We start from the raw sequence: 27,258 nt of genomic DNA on the forward strand, positions 1-27,258 counted from the left end.
TTGGATTGCCTTTACGCTATGTACACACATTCGTGGTTCCTGGTTCATCACATGCCTACATTTTTAGATGATTTAGGTAAAATAATCCATTGACATTCATCATTATGCCAAATGACCTATCTTATAGTTAAAACACCACAAGTCTTCCTAAACAAAGAGGCATAAGTATTGAAATTAACAAAGAATCAACAAACCATATGGTCTATATTAATATATTAGTGTTCACATCACTGATTTGGAAGAAACATTGTTGACAGCTCATTGCAGCCACATGTTAATGTAACTGCAAAGTGTCCAATCAGCAGAATACACAGAGTAAATCTACATGATAAACATTGGAAGCAGTTTCTGACCTTTCCCGTGTGGTCCTCCATGTCACAGGACGGAGATGTCCATCAGCTGCTCTGTGTATCTTACAAGTCTGAGACATGACCTGGGGATCTGAACGCTGCAGCAGAACATGTGTGTGTTGAGACTCAGGATGAGCTCTGTGTGTTGATATAAATCCGACTTGTGATTGTCTTCTGTTTCATTTGCGTGTGTATGGATACTGTAGTTTATGTTAATCTATGCTGCTCTGTTAACACTCACTTCCTTCTGTGAATGTGTGTGTGTGTGTGTCTATGTGTGTGTGTGTGTGTAATCTTCCACTACTCAGCAAGAATGGCTGTGCGTCACCGACACAATCAGGGGAGACTCTTTATATCGGGACCAGAGTTTCCACCATTAACTGTCCTCAGAGGCTCAGGACTGGATCCACTGCGGAGCTCCAGGGGAAATAGTTCTTTTACATGCATGACCTTAAAAAGCAAAACAGTCAATGTGATAAAAATAATGAAACAAATACATTTCAATATCAACACCAGTAGTAATGTGATTTCCTGTTTTACTTCGGTTGTACTAAAAACAGCAGAACTATCTGTACTACTTGACTCTATGCCCACAAACATTAGTAATATATAAACAGTTTATAATGCACTACGACACATAAAATGTGACCTAAAGTAGTAAATTCAACAGTGTTTACAGAACACATCAACAATCATGACATAAAACAATAGATTGTGATTTGTTAGTGTTATTGATTAAATGTTATTGTGCATTAAAAAAAATGCGGACACAGCCTCTTCTAAAATGTTTTATTCAAACTGCATCACAGTGTGTGACTGGACAATGAGCTGTTGTTAGCTCTGTCGTCTGTTTATAATTCAGCGTACATCTGTGTATTCACACAAGGGTCACCCAAGAGGGAATTTATCCTCTTGAGCTCTTGTGAGAAGGTTGGGTCATCACACACCCACACACAGACACACACACACACAAACACACACACACACACACACACACACACACACACACACACACACACACAAACACACACACACACACACACACACACACAAACACACACACACACACACACACACACACACACACACACACACACTTGATGTGGGCATTGTTGTCTCTAGTGTGGCAACCAGAATGGAGAGGAGACAGAAGGGAGGAAGGAAAAGAAGGAAAGAGGAGCAGTGCTGGTCAAGGGCAACTCTAATTTTAACCGGAAGTGTTTCTGATTCTGTACAACTGGAGAGCCTCATTTAAATTATACATAAAATCTGAAGAGGACAAGACTCATCCACTCAGGAAGGAGAACAGAACAGAGGGCGGAGAGCAGCCTGGAAGTAGACTAACACCAACAGAAAACAAACAGCTAATAATTATCATCTTTATTTGTCGGACATTTCTAAACCCATATATTACACATCAACTATTAAAAGAACAATTAATAAAAATCTTAATTAATTTGTTTTTATTTAAGTGGGGCCCAAAATTGTGTATATGGTACTAATACACAGAATATGAAAGGGATTAAAGAATATGAACTATTCACATTTGAATGATCCAGGCTGATATTAGATATTAAACTGTGGTTTTAAATCTACCCTGGTGGACCATGTAGAGTGAGAGCAAGTAAATAGTCTGTAAAATGTAGAGCTGACTCACAGGAAACGCTTTCAGCACAAACTGCGATCAAAATATCCAAGACAGAGAATCTGGGGACCTGTGAATCAGAGGCTGAACAGTGCAAAATAACACGTACACACATCCAAATACTCGGGTGGATAAATAAATCGGAGTCTTCAGCCCATAGTGATGATGAAGGACTTGTACACCTCTCTGTAGGCGTTCCGCAGCAGAACATACGGGAAGCAGCTCTCCAGCATGTCCTGAGTCAGGAACGGAGACTCCTCCACGATCTACATGAAACAGTGTTAGAAAATATCACATCTGCGGTTGACAAAAATGTATCTTTGCTCCTATTAGTGACCTTAATCTGTTGAAATAAGTCCCTACAATGTTGTATTTCATATTTGTAAAGAAGACATTTTCTATAGAGGATGAGCAGCTATAGTTTTTGGCCAACTTGACCCAAAACGGGAAAAATGCAGCAGTTGAGAAGATATTAGTTGGTAGGTAGTAGAAAAATGCTGGTCTTGGTATTTTCACAAAATTTGTCGACAACACACGGTGATGTTGTGTTATTATTCTTTAAATTTTTTTAGGAATATAATGATTTTCTACAGTTTAAAATCCTTGGACTTTGTTGAGGATTTGAGAAGATTATTCATCAGGACCAAATAAATGAATGTACTTTAATTATGGCTGAAAACAATCGAAACTCGTCTGTAGTTTTGGAAACGAAAAGCTCTTCTCCATCAATTTTAAACCGCTCTCCATCTTTAAAATATTCATACTTAATATAAAGGGTTTAAAGTTTTCACTAATGACTCTGTTGCTAATGATTCATTTATTATTGCCTTACAGATTAGAAATAAGCCATTAGAGAAGCCGCTGCAGGCTTGATGGCTTATTGTATAGAGAATAGCTTCAATGAATGAATCATAGATTGTTTCCATTATTAAAATGATTAACCCAGTCGTGCCTTATTGTGAATGTGATTAGTGGCAGACCTACCATGTGCAGGAGCAGGTAGACGGATTCTCGGTTTTTCACCTCCACTCGCTCCACATTTTGTCCCAGCTGGAGCAGAGTGGAGGAGGCCGTCTGCGGAGTAAAAGGAAAAGAGACGGATCAAAAAACTAAAATGTTTTACAGCACTGGACCTGAACTTGAGTGGGGCAAAATGGGTCCAAACAACACTGAATATGCACTAAATGTTGTCAGCTATTGGCTTTAATGGAATCATTTGTATAATACAGTCATTTAGAAAAACATGGATTCAATGATGTCAAATACTTTTTGCTTGTGATTGTGTAAAATGAGTCGATATCTACTTGAGACTGGAGCCTGACCAATTTAAATCGATAAAAATCTGCCAATAAGAGACTTTCACAAACATGTTGGAGTTTTTGTTTGCCATTAAGCCTCAATATGAAAACTTTCATTTAACAGAATAAACAATGCAAAAAAGATAAGCACTGTGTAGAATAATATAGGAACAAAATAATTTTCTTAATTCAGGTTCTAAATATTTGGTTGTAACTGTTTTATATTTTTATTTATTGTTATTTAAAATAAAGTATAGGTTTAAAATGTAAAATATCAAGCCTCATAAAAAAAAATCTTAGAAATAATTGTAATATTTGTATTCAAATTTAAGTATTGGTCAATATCAGTATTGTAATTTTTGTACTATTGAATATTAGTAACTGCCAAATATTGTCCCCAAAATATCCATATCAGCGGGGCTCCACTTAAAACCCTCATTACAGGGTGCAGATCTATGAGATTTGAAATGAATTGAGCAGGAAAGGTAATAAAATTGTCTGCCACTCACCAGGAGAAAGTCTTTGAGGTGCTGCTCTATGTTCTTGTTCTGAACGGTGAACATGGCGGCAGCCAGCTGGTTGATAGCTGTAGCTAAACAGTGGATGTTGTTGTTGTGGCCTGAGAAGATAAGGATACAAAATTCATTAGAAATAGAGAGAATGAAACAGCGTGTCCTGTAACTTTAGCCTCACAGAGGATGTTTTTGTAGTCGGACGATTAGAGTAATTAACTTAATGAGCTGTGACTCGTATGAGGAAGTGTTCTGAGCAGATCTCTTCAGGCTCACAGGGTAAATATGTTTCAAACATGGCAGTGGAAAATGGAGACAAAGAAAGCAATCCGAGACAAACGCCACCCTGTGCCTAGATAGAAATCTTGGCTATTTGCTGCTCTTAATGTTGCAGTCCAGGCTCGGAGCCAGGCAGTCGGGGTCAGCACGGCCACATGCCAAGAGTAACCGTATCGATGCACGTCAGCCAAAGTTATCTGTCAACAAAAGTCTCTCAACAGAAACGTGTTTCACATTAACCAACATACTTCTGCTTCGGACCATGTCCGTCAGACTGGAAAGTATGATGCACAGAGATGCTAATAGTGTTTCAGGGTGGAGTTTGTTTTTGTATCCTCTATCAGCAGCTGGAAGGAGAAGTGATTGGGAATTGGTTGAGGACAGGTTGCAGCAGATGAAAAGGAATGAATGAATATGAACCTCCGTGCTCTCTGCTGTAGGACGAGTTGGAGTCCAGGGCCAGTGTCGGCAGGGACACGGCGACGTAGACGAGCAGCAAAGAGGACAGCTTGTACTCTTCGTCGATGGACGTGTTGTCTGCGGGTACGACATTAAAAGATGAAACAACACTCACTTCCTGGTGAATCAGCAGGAATGGCACTAATAAGTTGAGCGTTACCTGTGAGCATACTGTTGATCGCTGCAACAAGGGCGGGGTCGATGTCGCATCTCAACCCTGCGGCGGACGCCAACTCAAAAACACTCAGCGTCTCCTGTAAGGTCATAAAGCAAAGAGGCATCACACTGACATGAAGTACAATTCAATCTCCTTCACATGCAGTAGCTTTACGTTTATAAAAGGTTTCTGTTTTACAATATTTCATGTTTTTCTCTGACCTCGCACCATGTCTTCACTAAAACTGTATGGTTTTTAGATATGAAATGAACCCACAGACCCAATTCTAATTAAAACGTATATAACCTGTAACCTCGGCCACTAGAGGTCTCTCATCAAATCAATAACAAAAGACCTAAATTGACGATGTAGTGAAGAAGCGTGGGATCATGGGAGTTGTGGTCTTCACCACCATTGCAAATGAAAATCCTCCTGACGGGACTCAGGTGCAAATCAGGTTCACGGATGAGGTCACGTGTTAAGGTTGTATTCATGTTACACAGGAAATGGCAACGAGTATTCGGACCTTTTGCGTGTGACCAATAGCAGCCAGCCTTGCAGCTTACTGGCTAGCCATGTTTTAGCATATGTTGTTTGCCCACGACGTTGTAGCAGAGATGTACAATGTCTTCTGACATATTATCATCGGTGAAAAATGACAATGGGTAGCTGCCTGTGTGTATCTTTTTGTTAAATACAAAAAGTATCCAAATTAAAACAAGTACTTTGCAAGTTTCAAAAACCCAAGTAGTAGTAAGTATTACTCTTGATGCATTAATATAAGCATGGTAAGTATCTTTTAATGTTGATGCTGGTTGAGCTCATTTAACTATTTACTGTGGGGCAGTACAGTAATATATCAAACGACAATCCTATGTTTTGTAAAAATGTTATTAGTAAAGTAACTTAGTAACTATGGGTAAAAATTAAATGAAGTGGAGTAAAAGGTGTAGTTTATCTGTGTGTAATGTAGCAAAGAATGGCGCAAAAGCAGATGGCTTAAAATGGAAATACTCAATTAAAGTACCAGTAAATTAAATATGTACTCTTTTACTTTGAAATGAAAAGGAAGTTGTGCATAGTTTGAACAATGTTCAGCTGAACAAGATGAGTTTCCAATGACTTGATGTTTATGGGGTTAAAATTTAACGCACCATTTAAATGTTCATCGTTTTGTCGTATTTTATTGCCCATTGGCTTCACCACAAAACCCCAGCCAACGCTGCTCTACCATGTGCTGTGCATGTTACGCTGCAGAATGAAAGTGGTGCACAGTCATTACCACAACTGGATCTGTAGCGAGTGTCTCTGCCTTGACACAGGTTTTTGATCTTGGCCTATTTGCGGTTGCACGGATGGTCGGCCTGTCTGTGCAAAATGTTTCCACTGATGTGGTTTAGAGTGCAGCGCTGCTCTCACGGAGGCAAGAGGGGGCTGCTGACGTCTTTGGGGTTATCCTGGCCCCGGCTGTGGCACGACTGTCATTCCTCACTCAGAGGCCAGACGTAAGTAGAGGGAGCGGGAGTTCACCAGCCACAGCCGCACAGATCTCTCCAGAGGGAGATAAGGAATTTAATTTGGTTGGTACCGGAGAATACAAAAAATGGTTCTCTGGATCGCTCCGGTTCAGCTCTACTGTTACTCACTGTCTGTTATTTAGACGGATCACATTCAGCTACACATTGAGCACCAGCACGGTCTGTGTGCTTAACCTCTGATGACGCTCCCCAAAGTCCCACACGTAAATATACATTAGGATATATATGACGACAACTGTATGTTTTAAATTCAAAAGTCTCCCACATTATGTTTGCCCTCTAAAAATAAACTGTTAATATACTGTTCATAAACACTGATGGGATGATTCCAGCACAGTGAAAACCTGCTTCTAGCACTTCACTCCTCCGTGGGAGCTCAACAGATAGATGCTCAGAGCTGTGGTGTACCTTGATGTCGGTTTCAGGGGAGATGAAGTCTTTCATGTACTCGATGGGTCCCATCAGATACGGGCAGTGCTTGAGTAGGATCTGGATTAATTGATAATATAACACACGTATTACAGGAAAGACATTTATATATACAGTCAAGGTCAGGGTCACTTCTTTTCCAGCTTTATGTAACAATATATGACCCATACATTATTATTATTTCAAATTTATATATGTGAAATACTTTGAGATGCTACCAAAAAAGCCTGAAAAGTGAAAATATATAAAATCTTACCTCCACCAATTTGACACATCAGATTCTGCTTACAGGTTTCATGCGTACAACTTTAATAGTGTTGTATTACTACTGTTATTGTATGTTTACACGGCCCCAGACAGAGATATGTGAAATCTGCTAAACTGATCTGGGGCCGAGCTGACAGCCGTCTGTGATTGACATGCATTATGGGTACTGTAGGCACCAGGTTTTGACAGGGAAGAAAAGTGTGCAGAATATAAAAGACGAAATCTCTCGCTGCATCGATTTCTGCGTCCTGCTAAAACCCTGAAGCTTCCAACTCAGCAGCTATTATCAACTAAAATCCACTGAGAGCTTTAAAAGAGCCTTTCAGCTTCGACATTTCATCAATAGATTAAATGTCAGAGTTTGCTCAGTTGACATAATAACATACGCAACACAATTCTCATCTAATTTGTGAATATCAATGACAATGTATTACAAACTATTCAGTCATCTATCTAAGATTTTCACGTTATCAAAAGATGAAACTGTGCATTACATCTCTCAGAGAGTCCTGTGCCATTGATTTGAAGGACAGAATCACCCCGATGATGGTCATCCTCTTCAGCACGTTCTCTCCACCTTCAAGTGCATATGAAACAGATCAGAGGTCAGTCTTATCAAAGTGTTAATTATACACTTACACACACACACACACACACTGGATCAACCGCTGCTCTCATTAACCTGTGTGCCCTCTAAAGCAACACGAGGTGAATAGGTAATAGAGGTCAAGTATTAAGATTGTGAATCAACGTACGATTTTTTGGAAGCTTTGTAAAGATATTAAGGGAAATTGTTGAAATTATTTGGTGATTGCTGCCACAGAGGGAGAAGAAATAGATCCTTATAATTTCTGATTATTTCAGTTGTTCTTTTACTTGATCATACTATTAAGTAGAGGCTTCTTCTTGTATTTTTACCTCCACATAGAAGTTTATTTATTTTCACCCCTGCTGATTTCTTTGTGGGTTAGTTTCTATGTTTGTGATCAAGATGACACGAAAACGACCAATCAGATTTCCACGAAACTTGGTTGAAGGATGCATTGTGGTTCATGAAAGAAGCGATTAAATTTGGGTGCAAATTCAGGTCACAGGGCGAATCTTTTTTTTCTTTTCTTTTTTCTACATTTTCACCATTTTCTCAGAGAAGAATTAAAGCATCCTCATTCTTGAGGCCTGATATTGATGAGTTTGTTAAATGTGATGCAGTTCGATTGAATTTAAGGAGACTGTTGGGCCTTGGAGGAAGTTGGTGCTCTACTGAGTCATTATTATTGTTTTGCACATGGACATGTGGTCTGCGAGTGCTGATGTCTTCCTGCTCCTCATCAAATCATCCTGACAGCATCTCTTCAACACTGAAAACCTCACAGAACTGTTGTGCAGGCCCGGGTCTTAATGCCTGTGCACACATTCTAAACAGATTAGCGTTTAAGAATAACAAATTAATCCTAATATGTGTTTAAAGATCATTCTATTAGAGAGGTACGATGTTTGTGAACAGGGTCCTGCCTTTCTGCTCATACAAACCAATTAACGGTTTGCAGATAAGCATAGAAGTGATAATGGCTCCTGCTCAGAGTGATTCATCTATACTCCTCCTTCACCTCTGATTGTTTTCCTCTTCTCCCTGTCATCACATTCCCTCTCCTCCACTTTGTCCTCTATCGGCAGTCTCACATCTCAAATCCTTCCCTTTCATCCCCCGACCTCCTCCTTCACATCTTGCTCCTCCTTATCTCTCCGCTTCTCACCTGTCAGCCTCTTTCTGAGATTGGCCATTTCCTCTGGCTTATCAAAGTTGCTTCGCATCTGTACGAGGGTGTCCATGTTCTCAATCACCAGTTTCTGACAGGACAGGGAAAAAGAAGTGAGATGAGCGATACAAATCCCCTTCAGGAGGGAGTTATAGGTCATAGCTGTGACCGATCTGTCAGAGGGTTCAGAGCTGCAGCAGTTGCCACTCCTCACTTCAGTCATTGGTGTCAGGGGGCGGGAGCGTGACGCAGTGCAGCAGAACTAAGTGATTTCTTCTGCTTGACGGTCGGCTGGTTTTGAAAGAGATACATGGGTTTGACAAGAATAATTAAAAGTACAGAGGAGCTTGTGGATACACACCACAAAACGTGAGACGGATCAATTTAATTCTCTATGAGGAAGAAACTGATATATGATTTACCCCTGTGATCAGAGATATAGATTTATAGAGTTTATCCTTGAATCTTTCTTTTGGTAAAGACTATTTTACTTTATAAAACAATATTATTTCATGTGAATGTATGATCCATTACCATACGATATATATTCAATTTATTAACTCATGTATTATATTGTAAACGATTGAATATATATATATATATATATATATATATATATTTATTTTAGTAATTACTTCATCAATGTATATTTACATAACAGAAACCATGAGAAAAAGAGAGAACTTTACAGAAAGTGAAAATACACAAGGAAGGAAGTCAATTTAAAAATATCAAATCCCCACACAGGTAATGAAGATGATCCAAAGGTGGAGTGCTAATGTATCTTCAGTTTATATAGCAAAGGTTTTTTTTACATCATAACCCCCCAAAAAAGGCATCAAATGAAGGTTCTCGCAGCTTTTTGTTTTTAATGTTACATGTTGCCTTGGTCAAGCAGAATAACCTTTAAATAAGCAACAGGTAGTGTTCAGGTGTTTTCATCAGGACACTATATATACCATCACGTAGGGGCATCATCACTTTTGTACAACCTGAGGGAGGTTTATCTCATTGTTATAAAATCATCCGACTTTACTGACTGAAAGCAAGAGAAATTTTTTTCAACACCTGTCCATATTCCAGGTTCAGGAAGGTTCATTTATTAAGTCATTTTATTTTAGCAGATATCTCAGATAGCCTCACTCTTAGATCCACATGAACTTAAAACAGAAAAGAGCCCACTGCATCATACTTTACCTTCAGCTCGCTGACTTGAGAGGTGATGTGCCACATCAGGTTCTCACTCACGAACTTCAGGCCATATGGACCGATTAGCTCCGCCAGGGCCTGTAGCTCTGTTCAGAGGGAAACATGAATAATTCAAGAATGGCGACAGCAGGTTGGTGAGGGTTCGACAGATGCTTGAATTAGCATCGATGTCGAGCAGCAAGACACAACCCAAACGGAACGAGACTCGGCTGAAGATCAACCTGAACCTCCAGCCCATTGCATTACATTCACAGTAATACAAGATTCGGATTGAAATTGGTTTGTGAGTGTAGCTGAATCAATGAGAGAGAGAGAGACAGCTGCAGCTATCCGGCCTGTCACTCACATCTGTATGTGTATGGATAAGGACGTGTGTGGTTAAGAGTGGAGGTGGTTAATGGAGAGGAGAGTGAGTCACTGTGGAGTAAATATAGACAACAAGGATGACATTCCGATGGGGCGTCCATGGGAGTGCAGCGGTCTCCAAGGTACCAGGTCTATGAGAGCCTCGTGAATGCATCTCGGAGCATAGGTGTGAATTAAGTCCGTGTTTACTCGTGTGTGTGTGTGTCAGCTAAGGTCAGTGGAGGAAAAACAGCTTCAACACAGTCACAAGGAGTCGCGCTGCTCCTGCAGGCCGACACGAAGGAGCAAGAGGAGGCTGTGGTGGAGGAGACGGACGAGCAGGGGGAGATGACAAGGAATACTTTAAGTTGACCTTAATCAGGCAGTTTAAACTACATGACAGGCAGCGTGAAAGAAAGAAACACCACACACCACGGCATTAACAAGCTGTTGAGCAGTAACGCTCGCTCTGCACGTGGTGACAGAGGAGTGAACGAGATCAGCACAGTTGTGTCTTTGGAAACGAGTGAGTCATCTGTTCGATCTGTGACGCCCCTGAACATGAAACCTCAGAATGTGGGGGAACTTTCTGAAGATGTCAAGTGCAAAAACAAGCGACTACAAAAAGTAAAAAAGAAGGAAAGGGTTTTGTTTCTTACTGATCTCTTCTTACACCTGTCATTCAAATTCTCTCAGAGAAAATACATGTTAAATTTGTGTCAGACTCCCCGGTTACAGTGACAGCAAAAGCATAAATGCATGAATGAAAACTTCATGGCGAACCCAACTTTGTTTCTGCAGTGACACTGACTAGTGAAAAACTGTTTTTTATACAGTAATTTACTCTATTGTCTTACTTTCTTACTATTTCAAAATACCATTATAATACAATAAAAATACAACAACTCTGGGTAGAATCACTAAAGATGTTTTTGCAGTAATGTGACTAAAGTGTTTTTAGTGTATTTTTTACAGTGTAAACCCAGCAAAGTGAAAAAAGTTGCACTTGTAATTATGATCATAAATCCATGAGCTTACAGAAATGCTAAGCTTCACGTTTACATGTTGACATTCAATAGGCTGCAGATTGAAATACTGTGGTTGAGATCTGGGACCGACCTGATATATCGGAGTACTCATCTGCTCTGAATACAGCTTCAGTATCAGACGTCTGGTTGATGAAGCAGTGCATCGCAGGACAGTGGACGATCATGGAGTTGCTGGCCTGACGCAGGAGACTCTGAAGGTACCTGAGAGGCAGAAAGAAAAAAAACAACTCAGCCGAAACAAGTAAATTAAAGAAAGTGAAAGAGAGACACAAATAACAAGCATCAACAATGGTGGAGGAAGTAATCAAACATTTGGATTACCTGAAAATTAAGTCAACTTAATTAAAAGTAACTTTGGAAATTCCACTTGAGCAAAAGTGAGTAAGTATTTACCTTTAATTATACTCAAAGTATTAAAAGTGAAAGTATTTGCAGACTGTAGCATTTTTCCCTAATGCAACTGTCTTCAACATGATTAAAGGGGCCTGTTTATATTCAGTCTAATACAATAATAATACAGAGTCTGTCCTATTAAAAAGTGTAAAGTACATGCAGTATACATGAGAAAGATACTTGATGTATTTTACACTACTTGTCCGGCTCCCTGTGTGTGATTATCCTTCCTGTGCTTTTCCATATATGTCGGTTATGATGCAGGGTTCAGTGAGTTAATATATATTTGGATACTTGTGTTTTTTGAATGGACACTTGAACAGCATACAAGTGGATAAACTGAGGCTCTACATCACACACGCACCAGTTAGTGTAGAGGCTGGTGATGGTCTGCTGTCCACGTGAGTCCATCGGCTGTGTTTGCTGCAGCAGGACGCTCTTCACCAGTCGGGTGACGTCCACGTTGATGTAGCAGGAGACGCTGTACAGGGTGGCTGTGTAGGCTCGGATTCCTGCCAGCAGGTCTGAGGGCCGGGCTATCTCCTGGGTGGTCTGGTTGTAATTGGCCATTCTCACGATGATCCTGGGGAAACATGTTCCACCGACGTCACTTATCGTCGGCCCAGAGTGGGATCAGTGTCGGACAGATGGGACGCGTTAAACGAGCCGTGGCGACATGGCACCACTCTCATTAGGTCAGCATTCCCTGCTCCGAGGCATCGCTGCACTGTGATTTATTTTTTGTGTTCGGGTCCCTCTCTCCCTGACTAGACTGTATTTACAATTTTGTCTATGGAGGGGTCAATCACTGGGCGCATGCTGCTACTCGAGGGTGCTAATTTTAGGGTGACAGGGGAGATAATCATCAGCTAAGACAGGGAGACTAAACAGAGCATATCGGAGAAACATTAGGTTGCCCTGGTACCAAGCTCTAATCTAAATAACAGTTAACAATGAAATGACACAGAGCAAGGGAGTGACATGACGGATCTCCTCTTAAGCTTTTTTTTAAGTGGGGGCAACGTGGCCTGACTTGGAGGAATCGGCTAGTGAAGCAGGATTCATCATAGTGATGGAGGAGACATTTCACAAGAGGCAAGCTCCAAATTATTCTCTAACTCAGGAGGATGAAAAACTCGTGGCAGATTTTTCAATGGGTGAGGATACGAAGATAATCTATCTTGGGATGGTTTTGACTTTAAATGCATGTGAGTACTTGAGCCAAAGACTGTGTATGAAGATGGATTACATAGCTCCTCTTCCTCTCACTATATGGAAATGAAGTCATAATATCTCACTCATTAGTTTCTACCATCTAGTGTCTACAACATCAATTGGAGAATGCCCAGTAACTATCGGGGTGGAGCTTTGGAATTGATGTCCCAGTCACGAGTAAAATTGATCTGACATTATCTTTGACTTTTTAGTTCCCTCCATGTCCCCTGGAGGAAACCAGGGTTATGACCTATGCTGCTGCCAGCCACCAGGGGTGATCAAGATGCCTTGGCTTCACTTTTGTCATGTCGTCCATCTTTACTACCTCCACCAATGAGGTTAAGTATCCATCTATCTATCTATCTATCTATCTATCTATCTATCTATCTATCTATCTATCTATCTATCTATCTATCTATCTATCTATCTATCTATCTATCTATCTATCCATGTTTTCATCTGCTAGTTAACAGGATTACACAGATCTCAATGGATTGGTTGCCATTTAACTTGTTGGAAGGATGTGGTTAGAGTCAGGGGAGAACCCGGCACATTTTTTTTAACATCGTGAGGCAGTTTTCGTCACTGCCACTGATTTCCCAGAGGATGATTAATGGATGTTGATGTAAAGTAAGGCCTATTTGGTGTGTGCAGCTTGATTGAATTTAAGGGAAGTGTTTGGCCTTCAGTGAGGTTTGTGCTCTACTGAGAGCCATTCTAGTTTATTATCTATGATTTGAGCAGGCAGTGTGAAAAACAGATCAAATTGGGGCATTGTGTTGCTACACTGAGGTACAGTTACACTGCACATTAATGCTCTAACAGAGGAAACACTGTGACATGGCCAGAATGTTTCTCTCTCACAAATAAAGTGGATCCTAATGTTTGCAGGTATTTCTAACAGTAATCACCTCCACCAAGTAGGTTATGTTTTCACCTGAGAACCGGCTTATGGGCCTCAGAAGAAACAAGTCAATTTGTGCAGATGCAGATTAAGGAACAGATTTAGGACGTTCCCTTTCTCGTTTATATTGCTACCATTAAAAACAAGACTATCAAAGGATTGTTTAGCCTTGGTTGAGGTAAAAGTTGTTCATGTACCCTCGGGGGCCTTTTATACACTCTAATATCTCATCAGATCATCTCTATTTATTCAAACAAATATGACACTCCCTCTATCCCCACTCGGCATACTCAGAGAGATAGGTCTCCAGATGAGAGAGGAGGAACTCTGTGGGGACGACGATGTGGTCGAAGACGACGAATTCACTGCAGAGGCTGTAGGAGGAGCAGAGCTCTGTCAGCGTCAGATGCATCTTGTCAAAACTGGAGGATGGAGACAGAGAGAGAGAGACAGAGAGAAGAGGGAGGATGCATCCTTAGGACAAATGTTTTGACAATGACTATAGTGTAATGTGTTGTTCTCAGACAAGGTAATAAACGTTTTGGAAAAGCGTTAAGCTCTCCAGACTCGAGGCAGAGGGGAGGAAAACTGAGAGCAGGCACAGAGACAGGATTACAAATCTACAGATTTAATTAAGGTGCTTTCTGACTGTGGCTGTATATACAGAATATTACTAAAACGATTTCTCGAAATAAAATGTGCTGCCAGGGAAACTGTTTCTCCAAATGTCTGAGGTGTTTAGTTACTTATTCTAATGGTGTGTTTCACCACCTGTCAACGCTGAAGGGTAATAAAGTTCATGAGTATCTCTTCCCTGCAGGGGAGAACATCTTCTTCCCGACAATTTAAAGTAAGAAAATGATTTGAAAACCTCTGAAGACCTGGACTGCATTAACCCTAACCTTCACAGAACCACAATCCAACACAGCGTTTACTCAACTGCAGATAATGATGCTGATAATGCTGCATGTTTCCAGAAATTAGGGATGGATTAATTACAACATCTTCTGCCAGTACAGGAAAATGATTGCAGCATGAGGCAGAGTGAGATAAGTAGAGGAAGAGATTAGAGATAATGAGGGAAATATGAGCTGAGCTGACTTGGTGACGATGATCCGATCTTTCCTCAGGCTCTCGGCGCCCGGTTTCTCCTTCTGGACTTCTCCTTTCTTTGGCAACGGCTTCTTCTGCTTTCTGTGGCGAGCGGCGCTGATGGTCTCGGCACAGTGCCAGGGCAGCAGCTGAGGGGTTATCAAGGTCAAGGCGGTTGGAGAGAAGAAAGAGGAGAAATCCAGGTTAGCAAATATTTAGAAAACGTGCGGAAACAGAAACTTGTCATGTGTTATGTGTTCACATCACATTTCAGAATGTAAACGCTTTTTTAATATTCTCCTCAGGGGATTGGAAAAGCAACACGGCCTTAATCAACAGCAGAGTTCTAGCCCTGTCTTATCGTTTTATTCAAATTTTTCACTCTACCCGCCGCCTCCGGCTAAATCCACGTGCCGAGCTGTGACCAGAGAGCGATTATGTTTGGATATGCCGTTTGACAGAATCGATCTCCGCCACATAATTGGTTTCTTTAAACCTGGGAAAAGACTCCACCTTGTCGTTGAGCTTGCACTGCTCAGCACATATCTCTACCACCACACTGCCGGTCTGCTTGGCTATATGCTCCAGGAAGGTCACACACAGGCGCAGACTCCTCTTCTCCATTGCCTCTATCTGGAAACACAGACACAGAGCTGTGTGTGAGTGAGGAGGACAGAGTTGGCATATAGATAAAAGTACAAAAACAGTACAGGAATATAGATTCATGGAGAAATACACTGCAAACAGACAATGAAACAGTTTAAAGGAAGAAATCCCAATTTCAATGTGACGGCCCTGAAGTAACTGAGAATGAGAAAGCTGCAAACAAGCATATAACATTTTGAGCAGACTACGAAAAAAGATACGTATTGTATAATTTTCACTTTCACTCAGATGATGAATTCTGTAGTAGATTCGCTGCAGATGACAGAACACTGACCTCTTCTGGACAGAGGGAGTGTCCACAGAAGTGGAAGTGCGAACAGACCAGAGGGAAGGCCATGAGGTAGTGTTTCATGGACACCTCCTCCGTGCTCTGGTTGTACATCTTCTCAAAGACACGTGGGTAGAAGCTGGGAGATGAAAAAAGAAACACGACAGTTCAAGAGAGGAGGGGAGAGAGGTGAAGGCAATGAGTAAATTGATGCTATAAAAAGGGGGTGAAACATGCAAAAGATGGCAGCGTCTATATCTGTAATATTTCTTATTTCTGGATAGTGGGAGGAAGTGGAGACGCAACGTCCATCTTTATACATAGTCTACAGTTTGAACTATTCCTTCAAAGAGAAGAGAAGAGAAGAGAAGAGAAGAGAAGAGAAGAGAAGAGAAGAGAAGAGAAGAGAAGAGAAGAGAAGAGAAGAGAAGAGAAGAGAAGAGTAGACAAGAGAAGAGAAGACAAGAGAAGAGAAGAGAAGACAAGAGAAGACAAGAGAAGACAAGAGAAGACAAGAGAAGAGACTGACCAGAATATGGACACTTCAGATGTCTCCTGCAGCAGCTCGTCCACACTGTCCACCATCCTGGTGTGAAACTGGATCACGTTCATCACCCTGGCTAAGTCCGGGTATTCCTGTATCGCCAGTGGGGCCTTGTTCACGCTTGTGTAGGCCTACAACACAACAAGCAGGCTTCATGTTGATATGTGTCTCCATCTTGAGTTGTCAAATATCATTTTGCACTTGAACAATGAACCTGTGCACCTGTAATCTCAGCCAGTCCAGTCTAACCCCTCGGAAATCAAACTCCTCTTTGTTTTCCACTGCAGAGAGAAATTCCATTCATCATTATAAGCATTCATTTATTAAATGTTCTCATTTTAAATATATTTATGGTAAGCTGCTGTTGTAACCTTGTTTGACAGAGAGAGCAGACAGTGTTGAGACAAATGAGCTCAACAGGACTGATTCCTCCTCTGGACACACGTACATGTTCTGTTATGGACAGAGACACAAAGTTTAATATATATAAATATGTATTGTTGTCTATTTCTACTTTGGCAACATCTGCATCTAAAACAATGCACAGTGTCAGTATACCTGTATGGTGTCATTGAGAACCAGGGCATCAAACTGTGCCAGGTACTGAACATGGTAGCGCTGTATCACATGACTGTGCTTTTTCATGAGGCCATGCAGCTTCTCCATGTAGAACAGCAGCTCCGCCATCTGACTGGGGAAATGGAAAAAAGCAAATTAACACCAAGTACTTGCACATATCTTCCGTCCCAAAAGCTCTTCGGCACAGTTTAGGATAATTACAGTGCTAAAACCTAATATGCACAGCTGCTGCACTGGGGATTTTTTTACCGCAGCGAAAGGAAAACTTGATTGTTATTTTTTGCTGTTATTTCTCGGGGTCAGGATTGAGAATGCACTATCCATCCATTTACACCTACAGCCATTTAAGAGTCTAAAATGAGCCAGATCCCAATCTGACACAGGGAGAACAAGCAGGCAACATCCAATACATGTGAACTCCACACATTAACTAAACTTGGATTTGAACTGGGAACCTTCTTGCTGTGAGGCGACGGTGCCAGCCCGCTGTAACAACATGCCACACAAGACGACACCATGAAGGAATAGAGAAATATGTGAAGACAGATTATTCTGCACTGGGTCAGGCCACTGTGTCATTCAGCTACATCGGCCCACGGTGTACTTCCTATGTTCCTATGACCTACTTGTCAATGTAGTCCTCGGGCGTCTTCAGCTTCGGCATGTTCTCCGAGTGTCTGACGAGCCACAGGACCTCGTCACGGGAGAATGACAGAGCCATGAAGACAAACAGGGCCTTGGGGGATTTGATGGGAACAAGGTTTGGAGCTGGATCAAGGATTTTTTCATAGGTCATGTGCCCGGATTTTCATTTTGAAGTTATAACTTGGAGTAATGAAATTATTTAAATTCCATGTGCCACTGTTATGCTCGTAACTGTACTCCTACCTTTGGTCCCAGAAGTCCAGGTTCATCCTCCAGCACGTTGAATAATTCCTTTATTGCTCCTCTCAGAAACTGCCTCCTCTCTCTGTGCATAGCTCCGCTGTGGATGACACAGGAAGTGGGCAAGGACGTTTGGGTCTCACAGCTCATTTTTAAGTAAATGAAGATATATTATCAAAGATTTAAAAAAAAAGGTTTCTAAGTTTCCTGCCAGACTCACCAGTTGACCAAAGCATGATCACGGCACTCCTTGATGTCTGCGACTCGCTTACTATATCTGAAAAAAAAAAACAGGTTAAACAGGCAGTTATAATCCAAAAGTTTAAAGCAGTTACAGATGTTTTCACTTTGTCTTTCTGACTTTAAGGCAGTAAATCAGTGTATCATCCAAGCTGCTTCTTTGTTATTTTGAAATAGATTAAGAACAATTTAGGAGTTTTTTATCACCAGATTCATTTGAAACTGATCGCACTTAATGTGCATATCTTGCACAGTAGAGACAAACACTTTGAAAACTAGAATTGCACACAGTAGAGTGCATACCTCCGCCAAGGCACAGCAGTCCCTTTATTAAACCAAATTTAATTTATGACATCCAGATTTTTTTGGGGATCAGCACCATCTTGCACACACTTATACTTAAATATCAGTCCCCTAAACATGTCAGATGACCATTTCCATTATGAACCATGAATTATTCTCTGAGATATCAATGATTAAGAAAGTGAAAAAAAATGTTTTACTAATCGCTTACAAACAAACCGACAGACAAACACTGAAAACCTCATTTGCAGAGGAAACACTTTGGTCAATACTTACCTTAGATACTTAACACACAACTAAATAGACCAGAGGAGAGACCATCAACAGTTCAGACTCTTCACTCATGGCACAATTTAAAATCTATTATCCCTATTTAAGTGTCTGATATACTGCGTGCAATAAAGACTTTATTACCTTTCATCCCCCTCTCTAAAGTTGAATTAGCAGCTCTGTCTATTTTTTGCAGGCCAAAGTAAAGAGAGCGAACACAGTGGAGCGGTGCAGCCTGCGTACCCTTTGATGCTGTCGAACAGGTCCTCGGAGACTTTGTGTATGTTGAGGACTTCATCCCTGGTGAGGGTGAGGTAGAGGCCGCTCCGCAGACCCATCTTCCACAGGTCCTGGGAGGCCTGGTTGCTATTCAGGCTGCTGTGGCACAACAGGAAACCGACTGCCAGAAGGACAGTAGGCAACACTCGTGAAGTGAAAGACTATTTCTCCTGCAATCAGTGGTTAAATCATCACGTTTTAGGACTATTAACAAGCTATAATTACAGTAATTGCCTTTTCTCAAAAGAGATGTTCTGGGAGAACTCTGTGTTGTTGAATCTATAAGACATGTCCACACCAGTTGATGCTCCCAGAAACTTTTTTATTTTACCTCCCAGGTAGGAAATGTTTAACCCTAACCCTTGCCCCCATTGAATAACACCATGGCTAAGTAGTTAACACTGCAGTAAACAAATGCCAACAAAACTAAAAAGAAAGATTCAACAGTCAGGCCTTGTGATGTCACAAACTTAAGAAACTAATCCTCTCAACTAGTGGGTGGGGTTAGAAACTGTGGGGGTGGAGAGACTGAAAGCAGGGATGAGGCTATCAGCATATTCATGGGTCCCTATCACAAAATTAGGAATAGTTGCATTTAATTGTGAGGCCATTAGAGGAATTCTGCGGGTATAAAAGATTATCCTTTTTTGATAATTATTAATTAATCGTATGTTATAATTGAAGAAGTCATTGTGAGGTTGGGTAATACTTACTGATGATCCAACGCTCCATCGTCTCCATGGACAAGTATTCACATGCTATCTGTAGTGGACAGCAAGCGTATCAGCACATTTACAATAGCATTACATGCACTAAATTCATAGTGAATATGAGAAAATGGTTGACTGAGGTGATTTTCATTTCAAGTGGTTCTTATGAGGAAACCACGGACAAAAAGGGATCATAACATGACATCATAATGACCATAATGGAGTGTGACGATGACAGAGAACTGGAGGGTGCAGAAAAGAGGGAAGCAAGGGAGGTCAAGAATCAATCAAATCAACTAAATTATAGTCCTGTAACTGAACAACAGGGAAAATGGTACAAGGTTAATATCGAGCATGTGATCTTCTCAGACAATATAAATACTGTTGCTGCCTCTTTTGATGGTGACACCATCTCTCATCCCTGGAAAAACAACATCTTCAACACACGACCCCCCTCCTTTGTCGTTCTGCTTCTTTGCAGAGATAAACACAAGGAACGAGGGGGCCGAAGGGAGGACTCACTGTGTCACAACAAGCCGGGTCCAACATGGCAGCTGGAGCGCTGAGCAGGCTGAGGAGCTGGGCATTCCGCCACTGCTCCGCTGGCAGGTTCCTGCGTGGGTAGACGTTCTTCAGCGACAGCAGCGCTGCCGTCACAGACTAGGAGACAGAAAGAAAGACGGTGATTGAGGAAGCTGGAGACAGAAAGAGAGAGGGAGAGTTCAACAAAAAAGGAGAACATTACCCCCAAAACCAACTGGAGGCTTAAAACCTGTGGTTGGATTGTTTGTACATAAGCCTAGTTTATGATTCACCCCACAGACAATAGTAAAAACTGTTGATAAATAAGTAAACAATGAGAGGAGGGTAGGTTTTGTCTGTCTGTTAGTTAGCAAGTAAATTCATTCTTGGAGTGGCTGCAGATCAGGGGAAGGATCCACAAATTTCTCTCTCTTTCTTTAATATGGCCAGATGGAGCATTTTTCATTGATTTCTAAGAGAATACTTCAGGGACGTTGATGAAAAAAATGTAGTTTTTAGGGGATGAAAATGAATAGTCTATACAAGATCCACATAAGAATCTGGACCTAGGGAATTTAAATGTGCTTTCTGTTGGGCCTTAGCATAGTCATGTCTCCTCTGAGTGCCCTTCCAATATCATTGTGTTGGTTCCGTGTGCAGCACTTACAAGGTACAGCTTCAGTGTCAGGCAAATGTTTGTCCTCATACATTGACTGTGATGTTTTTCTGAGGGCTTTTTAATGGTAGAACTGTTTGTCCAGGTGGTACAAGTACATCAAATATGTTGTTCTTTGAAAAATAAAGTTTTTATAATTCAGTTCAGAGGTTACGAACTCTGCTTGCACAAGGCACCATCTGTAAATGAATTATGTGGGATGTCTGCTCAGAGCTCTGACCTCAACCACCACCATTGGAGTGATTATGAATATTTCACTGTCTACATCATTAAGTGCTAATGTTCTGTGTTTAACACAAAAAAATCAAAACGTTTAGTCGGAGATTTAATTAAATTTTCATCTACTGCCGTTGTACCTTTGCACTGTGTGAGTACTAATGGACTCTATGATACTTACCTTTGTGTGAGGGCCGAACTCCTCGGTGATCTTCTTCCAGGGATGCTCATACTCCACAAACATCTGGCCGAGTCGCGGGTAGGACAGGTCGCTGTAAAATTCATTACAGCAGATAAATGATCAGTGTAGAGACAAGAGGGAGGAGAAAAGTTAGACTGACGATTTTAGTGTCAGTCTAACTTTACCTGTAGAGATTTTTTAATTGATGTTTAAAGCATTCACTGATGTTTCTTTGGTGGCTGTGGACCTGAAACGGCTCCTTCCCCAGGGACGAGCTGTGTGTGGTGTGCAAGTCAAATTTTACATTAAAATATGTGTGTTTGTGTTACCTGCTCTTGTCTAAAACTAAGAAAAGCAACCTGAGGTTTCGGGAATGCATAAATATAAATATCATGCAAAGCAGGCAGACTCAAAATGTCAGACTACAACCTGCCAGTGAGTTTGTGGTTCACTGTTGATGTCTGTGGCAACTCAAATTATAATTATATATAACAATGCGCTTTCTGGCAGCTGTTGGAACCTGAACCGGCCTTTATTATTTATCATACAAGGTATATGTTGACCCAATAAAGTCTTGAGCAATAAGGGTGAGTAAATAGAAAACAGCATCCATAACAACTTGTCTTACGTCCCTGTTTTCTTTGAGCAGTTTCATGTGGTCTCACCTGCATCCATTGGTCATCTCATGGGCACAGTTGAACATCCCCACCAGAGTCTTCTTGTCATCGATACGAGAGAGCATTATGATAACTGACGTGTAGGTGACTATCAGATCCAGGTACTTCTTGGTGAAGTCAAAGTTGGTCGCCTGAAATCAGAAATTTCAGTGTAGTCTGAAACTACTAACCTACTACATCGGCGCTCTACACAAATATATCACATCACTGTCACAAATGGAGCCAAGTATTACGCTGACAGTGTTAAGAAGTGAAGTTACAGATATACGCAACAGAAGCATACGCCTACTTCGGTTCTGCTACAGCCCTGTGAAATCTCAAGAAATACCCACAAGGCAGACTTGAGATATTGTGTTCATGAGACCAAAAGATTTGTTTTGTGAAAAGTTGGCCTTTGACCTTTTGTGTCTAAGTGAACATTTGTGCCAAATCTGAAGAAATTCCCACGCGGTTGCTGAGATGTCGTGTTCACAAAACCCTAAAACATGATTTGCAAGGTCACAGTGACCTTGAAGTTGGAGATTTTAGCATTAAATCCTATTTAGCTTATCCATGACCTCAGCTAAATGTTGGGACTAAATTGGAAGAATTTCCCTCGAGGCGTTCCTGAGAGATCACGTTCAAAAGATTTGGACGGATGGACCAATAGACTGATAACTCACAGACATAAAACCCTGACTCTGGCCGATGAGCAGAAGCTTAAAAACTGGGAATCAGGTGAAAATATCTTAATCAGAATTATTCTCCATCAAAGATGAAACTTTATTCTTCTCACAGATTAATAGTCAGAAAGATTTCAAAAGATTTGAAGTAAAAAATCTCTTTGTCCGCTTGAAGTGGAATTTCATCAAAGATGTTTTTCAGTAAGATTTTGAAAGATAAATGTATAATTTCTTAAGATTTTATCATACATTTGGTTCAGTGAAAATGTTGCTTGATCAAATAGATCAGCAAATAAATCCAAATACGTGAGATGCTCAGTATGCCCACATCGAGCGTGCGGATCAGATGTCAGGAGTCAGAGCTCATGGAAATAAACAGTAGGATATACATAATGCAAAAGGGTGGAGATGCCAGATTAATTATGATAATGAACACAAAAACTGACAAACTGAACAGGAGGAGGTTGGGGCGGTGAGAAACATGTAACATGTACTGTAAACACCACATTATTGACAGTCACAGAATAGTGAGACGTCAGACTTCAGTAAATACTCACAATGTCAAAGAAGCACTGACAGGCATCTATGGTGTTCAGCAACTCATAGACATGATCCTGAATGAGAAGAATCAGATGAGAAAACGTTCAGCAACAAAGCAGCTTTTCAACCGTGTTGAGCCTCAAATGCAATTTCCTCAACACGGCATCATTTTACAGCCTAATAGTCACTGCACACCTGCACATCCCCATAACATCATGATTAGCATATTCTCACTCCTACAAATACCCATGGTGCCTTGGCCCTGGCTGCGACCTCCATCACAGAATCATGCAAATGTGCAGGGAGGTGTAACAAACGGTTATTTGGAATAAGAATCTGTTTTTTTTTTCCTGAATTAGAATAAACCACTCTATATGTAAATGTATTCTGGAAAGGAAAATATCACCCAAAAAATGAATGTGCATCAGAAACAAAAGGGCCGGACTGTTGTCATCTAAAAAAAATTGAAGATGTATTTTATTTTTTCATTATTTTGTGTTGATTGCTCTTCATTGTCGTGCATGGTCAGCGGCCATATTGGAGGAGTTTATGTAAAGAATGAATGCATGAATCACCCTGAACTCTATGACGTCCAGGAAAGAGTCATAGAAGCTGGATGTGGCTGTCATCACTTCAGCTTTCTGTCGCTGGATGCTGACCAGGTTTTGCTGCGATAAACAACAATTGAACAATTTGTGAAATTTGTTTACATAAATTTAAAGACATAAACATACATATATATATATTCACAAAGGTGACACAATCAGATTTCTTTTAAGAAAGAAACTGTTGCGTGAACACTGGGTCACACTTACAATGTTTCCTCTGAAGTCAATGGTGGGGAATTTCTTGTTGATGTACTTGATGGCCGACTCCAGGGCTTTCTCTGTCAGGACAGACGGACGCTGCTTTGGATCTGTGCAGATCTGTAACAGAGGTTAGAGAAATGACACGGATGTCAGCGTGTGATGAGTTTGCACATCACACCGTGACGCCCGGAGTTCTCCTGCCCTGCAGCGGCTGTATGTGGGTCTGCTTGGCAGGATTTGAGTTTGGATTTTTTTTACTCTCTGTGTTGCAAGATTAGAGCAAAGCACGCAGTTCAGCAGAAAGTCACTTTATCCCGGACCGGCTGAGAACATGACAGGCGGAGTGAGAAATAAATGTTCTCCCCAACTCCCTCAACAACAACTGTCAAGGTGACCTTCAGCAGAACAGTTTACACCAAACTGCTCCTGTGAGGCTTTTCAGAGGCTGACAGTAGAATACTATGCAGAAGCTGATGAGACTGGCTGTCTTCCTGCAGCAACCAGTGCAGTCTTAGTAAACAAAACAATTCCCCAACTCATGTATGGTCAGTTAGGACATATTGTCAGTCAATCTTTGAGTCCAAGTGAAAATTGGTTAAATATGGAAGAAATAACCTAAATGCAGACTTAAGATTTGTGCTCAAAAGACCAAAACAAGTTTTGTTAGGCCAAATTGACCTTTGATATGTGGCCATCCCAATCTAATCAGCTAATCCGTGAGTCTAAGTGAACATTTGTGCCGAATTTGAATGGATTCTCTCCAGTCATTCTCAAGATAACATGTTCACATGGCAAAAAACTGTTGAGCAGTCACAGCGACCTTGACCTCCAAATTCTTCAGTGACTGTTTCTGCGGGACATGTCAAATTACCCATGGGTGTTCTTGACCACAAAAATCAAATCAATTCATCTTTGAGTCCTTTCGAAAAACTGTACCAAATTTGCAAGAAATTCCCATAAGGCCATCTTGAGGAGGCATGAATCTTTATTCTTTTTAAAATTAACCAAAACAAGACAGATTTTTATTACTGTCATTATTTGCCTTTACATGCAACATACAACTCTGACAGGGTGACAGAAAAAGGGGATGTTTGTGTATGCATGTACACAGTTGATGGAAACTATTCTATTTTCTCACGATCCGAATGTCGCTTCCCCCTTCTTGTCACATCCAGAGATTTCTGTCACATCAAAACAAACCATCACCACCATCAACCCCTCTGTATTTGCAGCCACTTCTCAGCAGCACCCGCATTACGGAGCTCTCAAAAGATAAAACTGTTAAATTATTGTATTGTACGATTACTTCACTACGCTGGCGTGTACGTTTCACAGCATTCAGCTGAAGAGTAACTTCGGTTTGTGGTGGCTGTCGTCTCAAACTTATTTCCTGTTTGCACTTCCTCCTTGCTGAAAAAAGCCCAGTTGCATTTAAAACACTCCGCTCCTGTTACGCCTGAGCCAGTGCAAAAACAAAGTACTGTTATTAACAGTAAGAATAATGTCTCAGCACCATGGCCGCAGTTTGAGTAACAGCTCCTGGAGCATGTCTTGCCTTTCAGAAACAGTTTGGTCCCGAACATGTGCTTTGTATCCTTTTGGGACACAGTTGTATTTACTTGCAGCACAGATATAAGTATTTGTGTTTGGCTTCATATAATTATTATTCTTCATTTTGTAGATACAATAATAGATGTTGATCTGTACATATAAATTCCCATCTCCTTTTCAAAAATATAAATAGAGCTTACTGTATACAAATCAAAATGTTATTCAATTTTACTTTCATTTTAGTCGTTATCGATGTAATAATACATTTACTTTGAGTTGCATATTTGTTCTGTTTAATAACTGTCACAGAAGCACATTTAAAACAAAATGTACAAAGCGTATGATTCGAAAGTGAAGTTCCTTATTTCTCCTCTCTGTCACGCACATTAGATTCATCTTCCTTTTCTCCCTCACCTTTTTAATGTAGTTCATACGTATCAGCACCCCATTCCCTCTGTCATTGAGGATGGTTAGCTTTTCAGCCAGTTTGTGTTCGTAGGCCATTGTGGCAGACACACTGCACCTCTCCCTCCGTTCGAGCCTTGGCCTCCTGGTCCTGTGTAGCAGTCGAACCCCTGGAAACAAGTGCACCCAGAGCCTCACCCTGTCGCCAGGTCACATGGGACTCATGGCTGGGGGTGGAGCCACGAGTGGAGCTGTGCTAAGTATCAAGATCCCTCAGATATACCGATGTATGCTTAAAAAACTGGGTATGAAATCATTTAAAAACCTATAACAATTGTTTTTAAGTAGAATTTTTTTCTTTTAAGTTTGTTGATTAAGTGTTGATTGTGATCAAATTCTCAATCATATTTGGATTTTCAGTCAAATTTTTATGAAATTAGATTTTATTAATCTAATTTAATTATATCACTTAACTCTTTGATATAGTGGGTGAGATAAAACATAACATTGTTAAACTGTTATGTAAATAAACATTATATTTCCCCTTTATTTCAGCACTTCTTTTGTTTTCATATAGTTTGAACCACTTCCTATTGCTCTGTGAAAATATTCATCTACAGTATGAGTAGAGGTATAAAGGTTTTACATTATATTACTCAAGTGTAAAATGAATGCATTAGCATAAATACTTTTAAGAAATGTACAATTATTTTCATACCAATTTGAGAGAAAAACTGCCGTTTACCACAAGATGGCGGCAAGCACCCACTGAAGCTTTTTGGCTGTCTGAATGAATGGGAGGTCAAATAAAGAACAGACTGAAACACTCACACTGATCTAATCCTAATCTCACAAAAAGGGTTTGACACAGACTGGTGACAAACCTGCAGCAAACCTGATTAACGGAATACAACACAGAAAAGACACATGTGATATAAACCCTTTAGCAGGATTTTGCTTACATAACTAGAAAAAAGACAATGTCGATTCTTACAAAAGCTCAAGAGTCCTTTTTTCCACAGGGGAGCATATGTAATGTTTTGTTATATATTGCAAGATATAGTCTTTACTTTTGTCTCCTTCCTGTAGAAATATATTCCTGACTGCACATTCTGTATTCTAATAGGGCTGATTTTATCCCTTTAAACAGAATAAACATGCAGGGTCTTTACTTATGTGTTAATGGTTACTGAAGTTCCCCCCATTTACCTAGAATGCATCAGCAGTCTCATTACTCCCACATCAAACTATTTTCAGGTTGTAATAACAGAGACTAAAGGACTTTGTCACGTAAACTAGAGCGGCCCTCAGTTATTCAGCAACCAAGTGTCGTTTGCAGTTTCCCCCACAGGACCCCAGTAACCACCCTTTGAATTC

General features: G+C 40.6%; 1 protein-coding gene across 1 annotated transcript; it reads right to left on the bottom strand.

Moving 5' to 3' along the window:
- Window positions 1–1,125: 1,125 nt before the first annotated feature.
- On the bottom strand, window positions 1,126–26,047 carry nckap1l (NCK associated protein 1 like). The gene is made up of 31 exons (XM_062405159.1): window positions 25,891–26,047; window positions 23,932–24,042; window positions 23,692–23,784; window positions 23,134–23,190; window positions 21,903–22,045; window positions 21,238–21,328; window positions 20,165–20,302; window positions 19,646–19,694; window positions 18,897–19,053; window positions 18,061–18,117; window positions 17,844–17,940; window positions 17,582–17,691; window positions 16,935–17,067; window positions 16,748–16,829; window positions 16,599–16,657; window positions 16,362–16,507; window positions 15,839–15,971; window positions 15,412–15,531; window positions 14,908–15,047; window positions 14,097–14,228; window positions 12,052–12,270; window positions 11,365–11,495; window positions 9,889–9,986; window positions 8,689–8,782; window positions 7,429–7,511; window positions 6,647–6,727; window positions 4,704–4,797; window positions 4,505–4,621; window positions 3,803–3,912; window positions 2,980–3,069; window positions 1,126–2,261 (listed from the first exon to the last, which is right to left on the bottom strand). The coding sequence occupies exons 1-31, from the start codon at window positions 25,978–25,980 to the stop codon at window positions 2,145–2,147; spliced, it is 3,372 nt and encodes a 1,123-aa protein (XP_062261143.1). The 5' UTR covers window positions 25,981–26,047; the 3' UTR covers window positions 1,126–2,144.
- Between the last annotated feature and the right edge of the window lie 1,211 nt (window positions 26,048–27,258).

The sequence above is a fragment of the Platichthys flesus genome, chromosome 2 (assembly GCF_949316205.1).
Source record: "Platichthys flesus chromosome 2, fPlaFle2.1, whole genome shotgun sequence".
Lineage (NCBI taxonomy): Eukaryota > Metazoa > Chordata > Actinopteri > Pleuronectiformes > Pleuronectidae > Platichthys > Platichthys flesus.

Excerpts from the sequence above, each read along its gene's own strand:
- nckap1l (XM_062405159.1), bottom strand. The coding sequence starts at position 25,980 with ATGGCCTACGAACACAAACTGGCTGAAAAGCTAACCATCCTCAATGAC. Across the intron at positions 19,695-20,164 it reads ACCCGGCTTGTTGTGACACA|ATAGCATGTGAATACTTGTC; the intron begins GTGAGTCCTCCC and ends TGTCCACTACAG. Across the intron at positions 15,532-15,838 it reads ACTCCCTCTGTCCAGAAGAG|ATAGAGGCAATGGAGAAGAG; the intron begins GTCAGTGTTCTG and ends CTGTGTTTCCAG.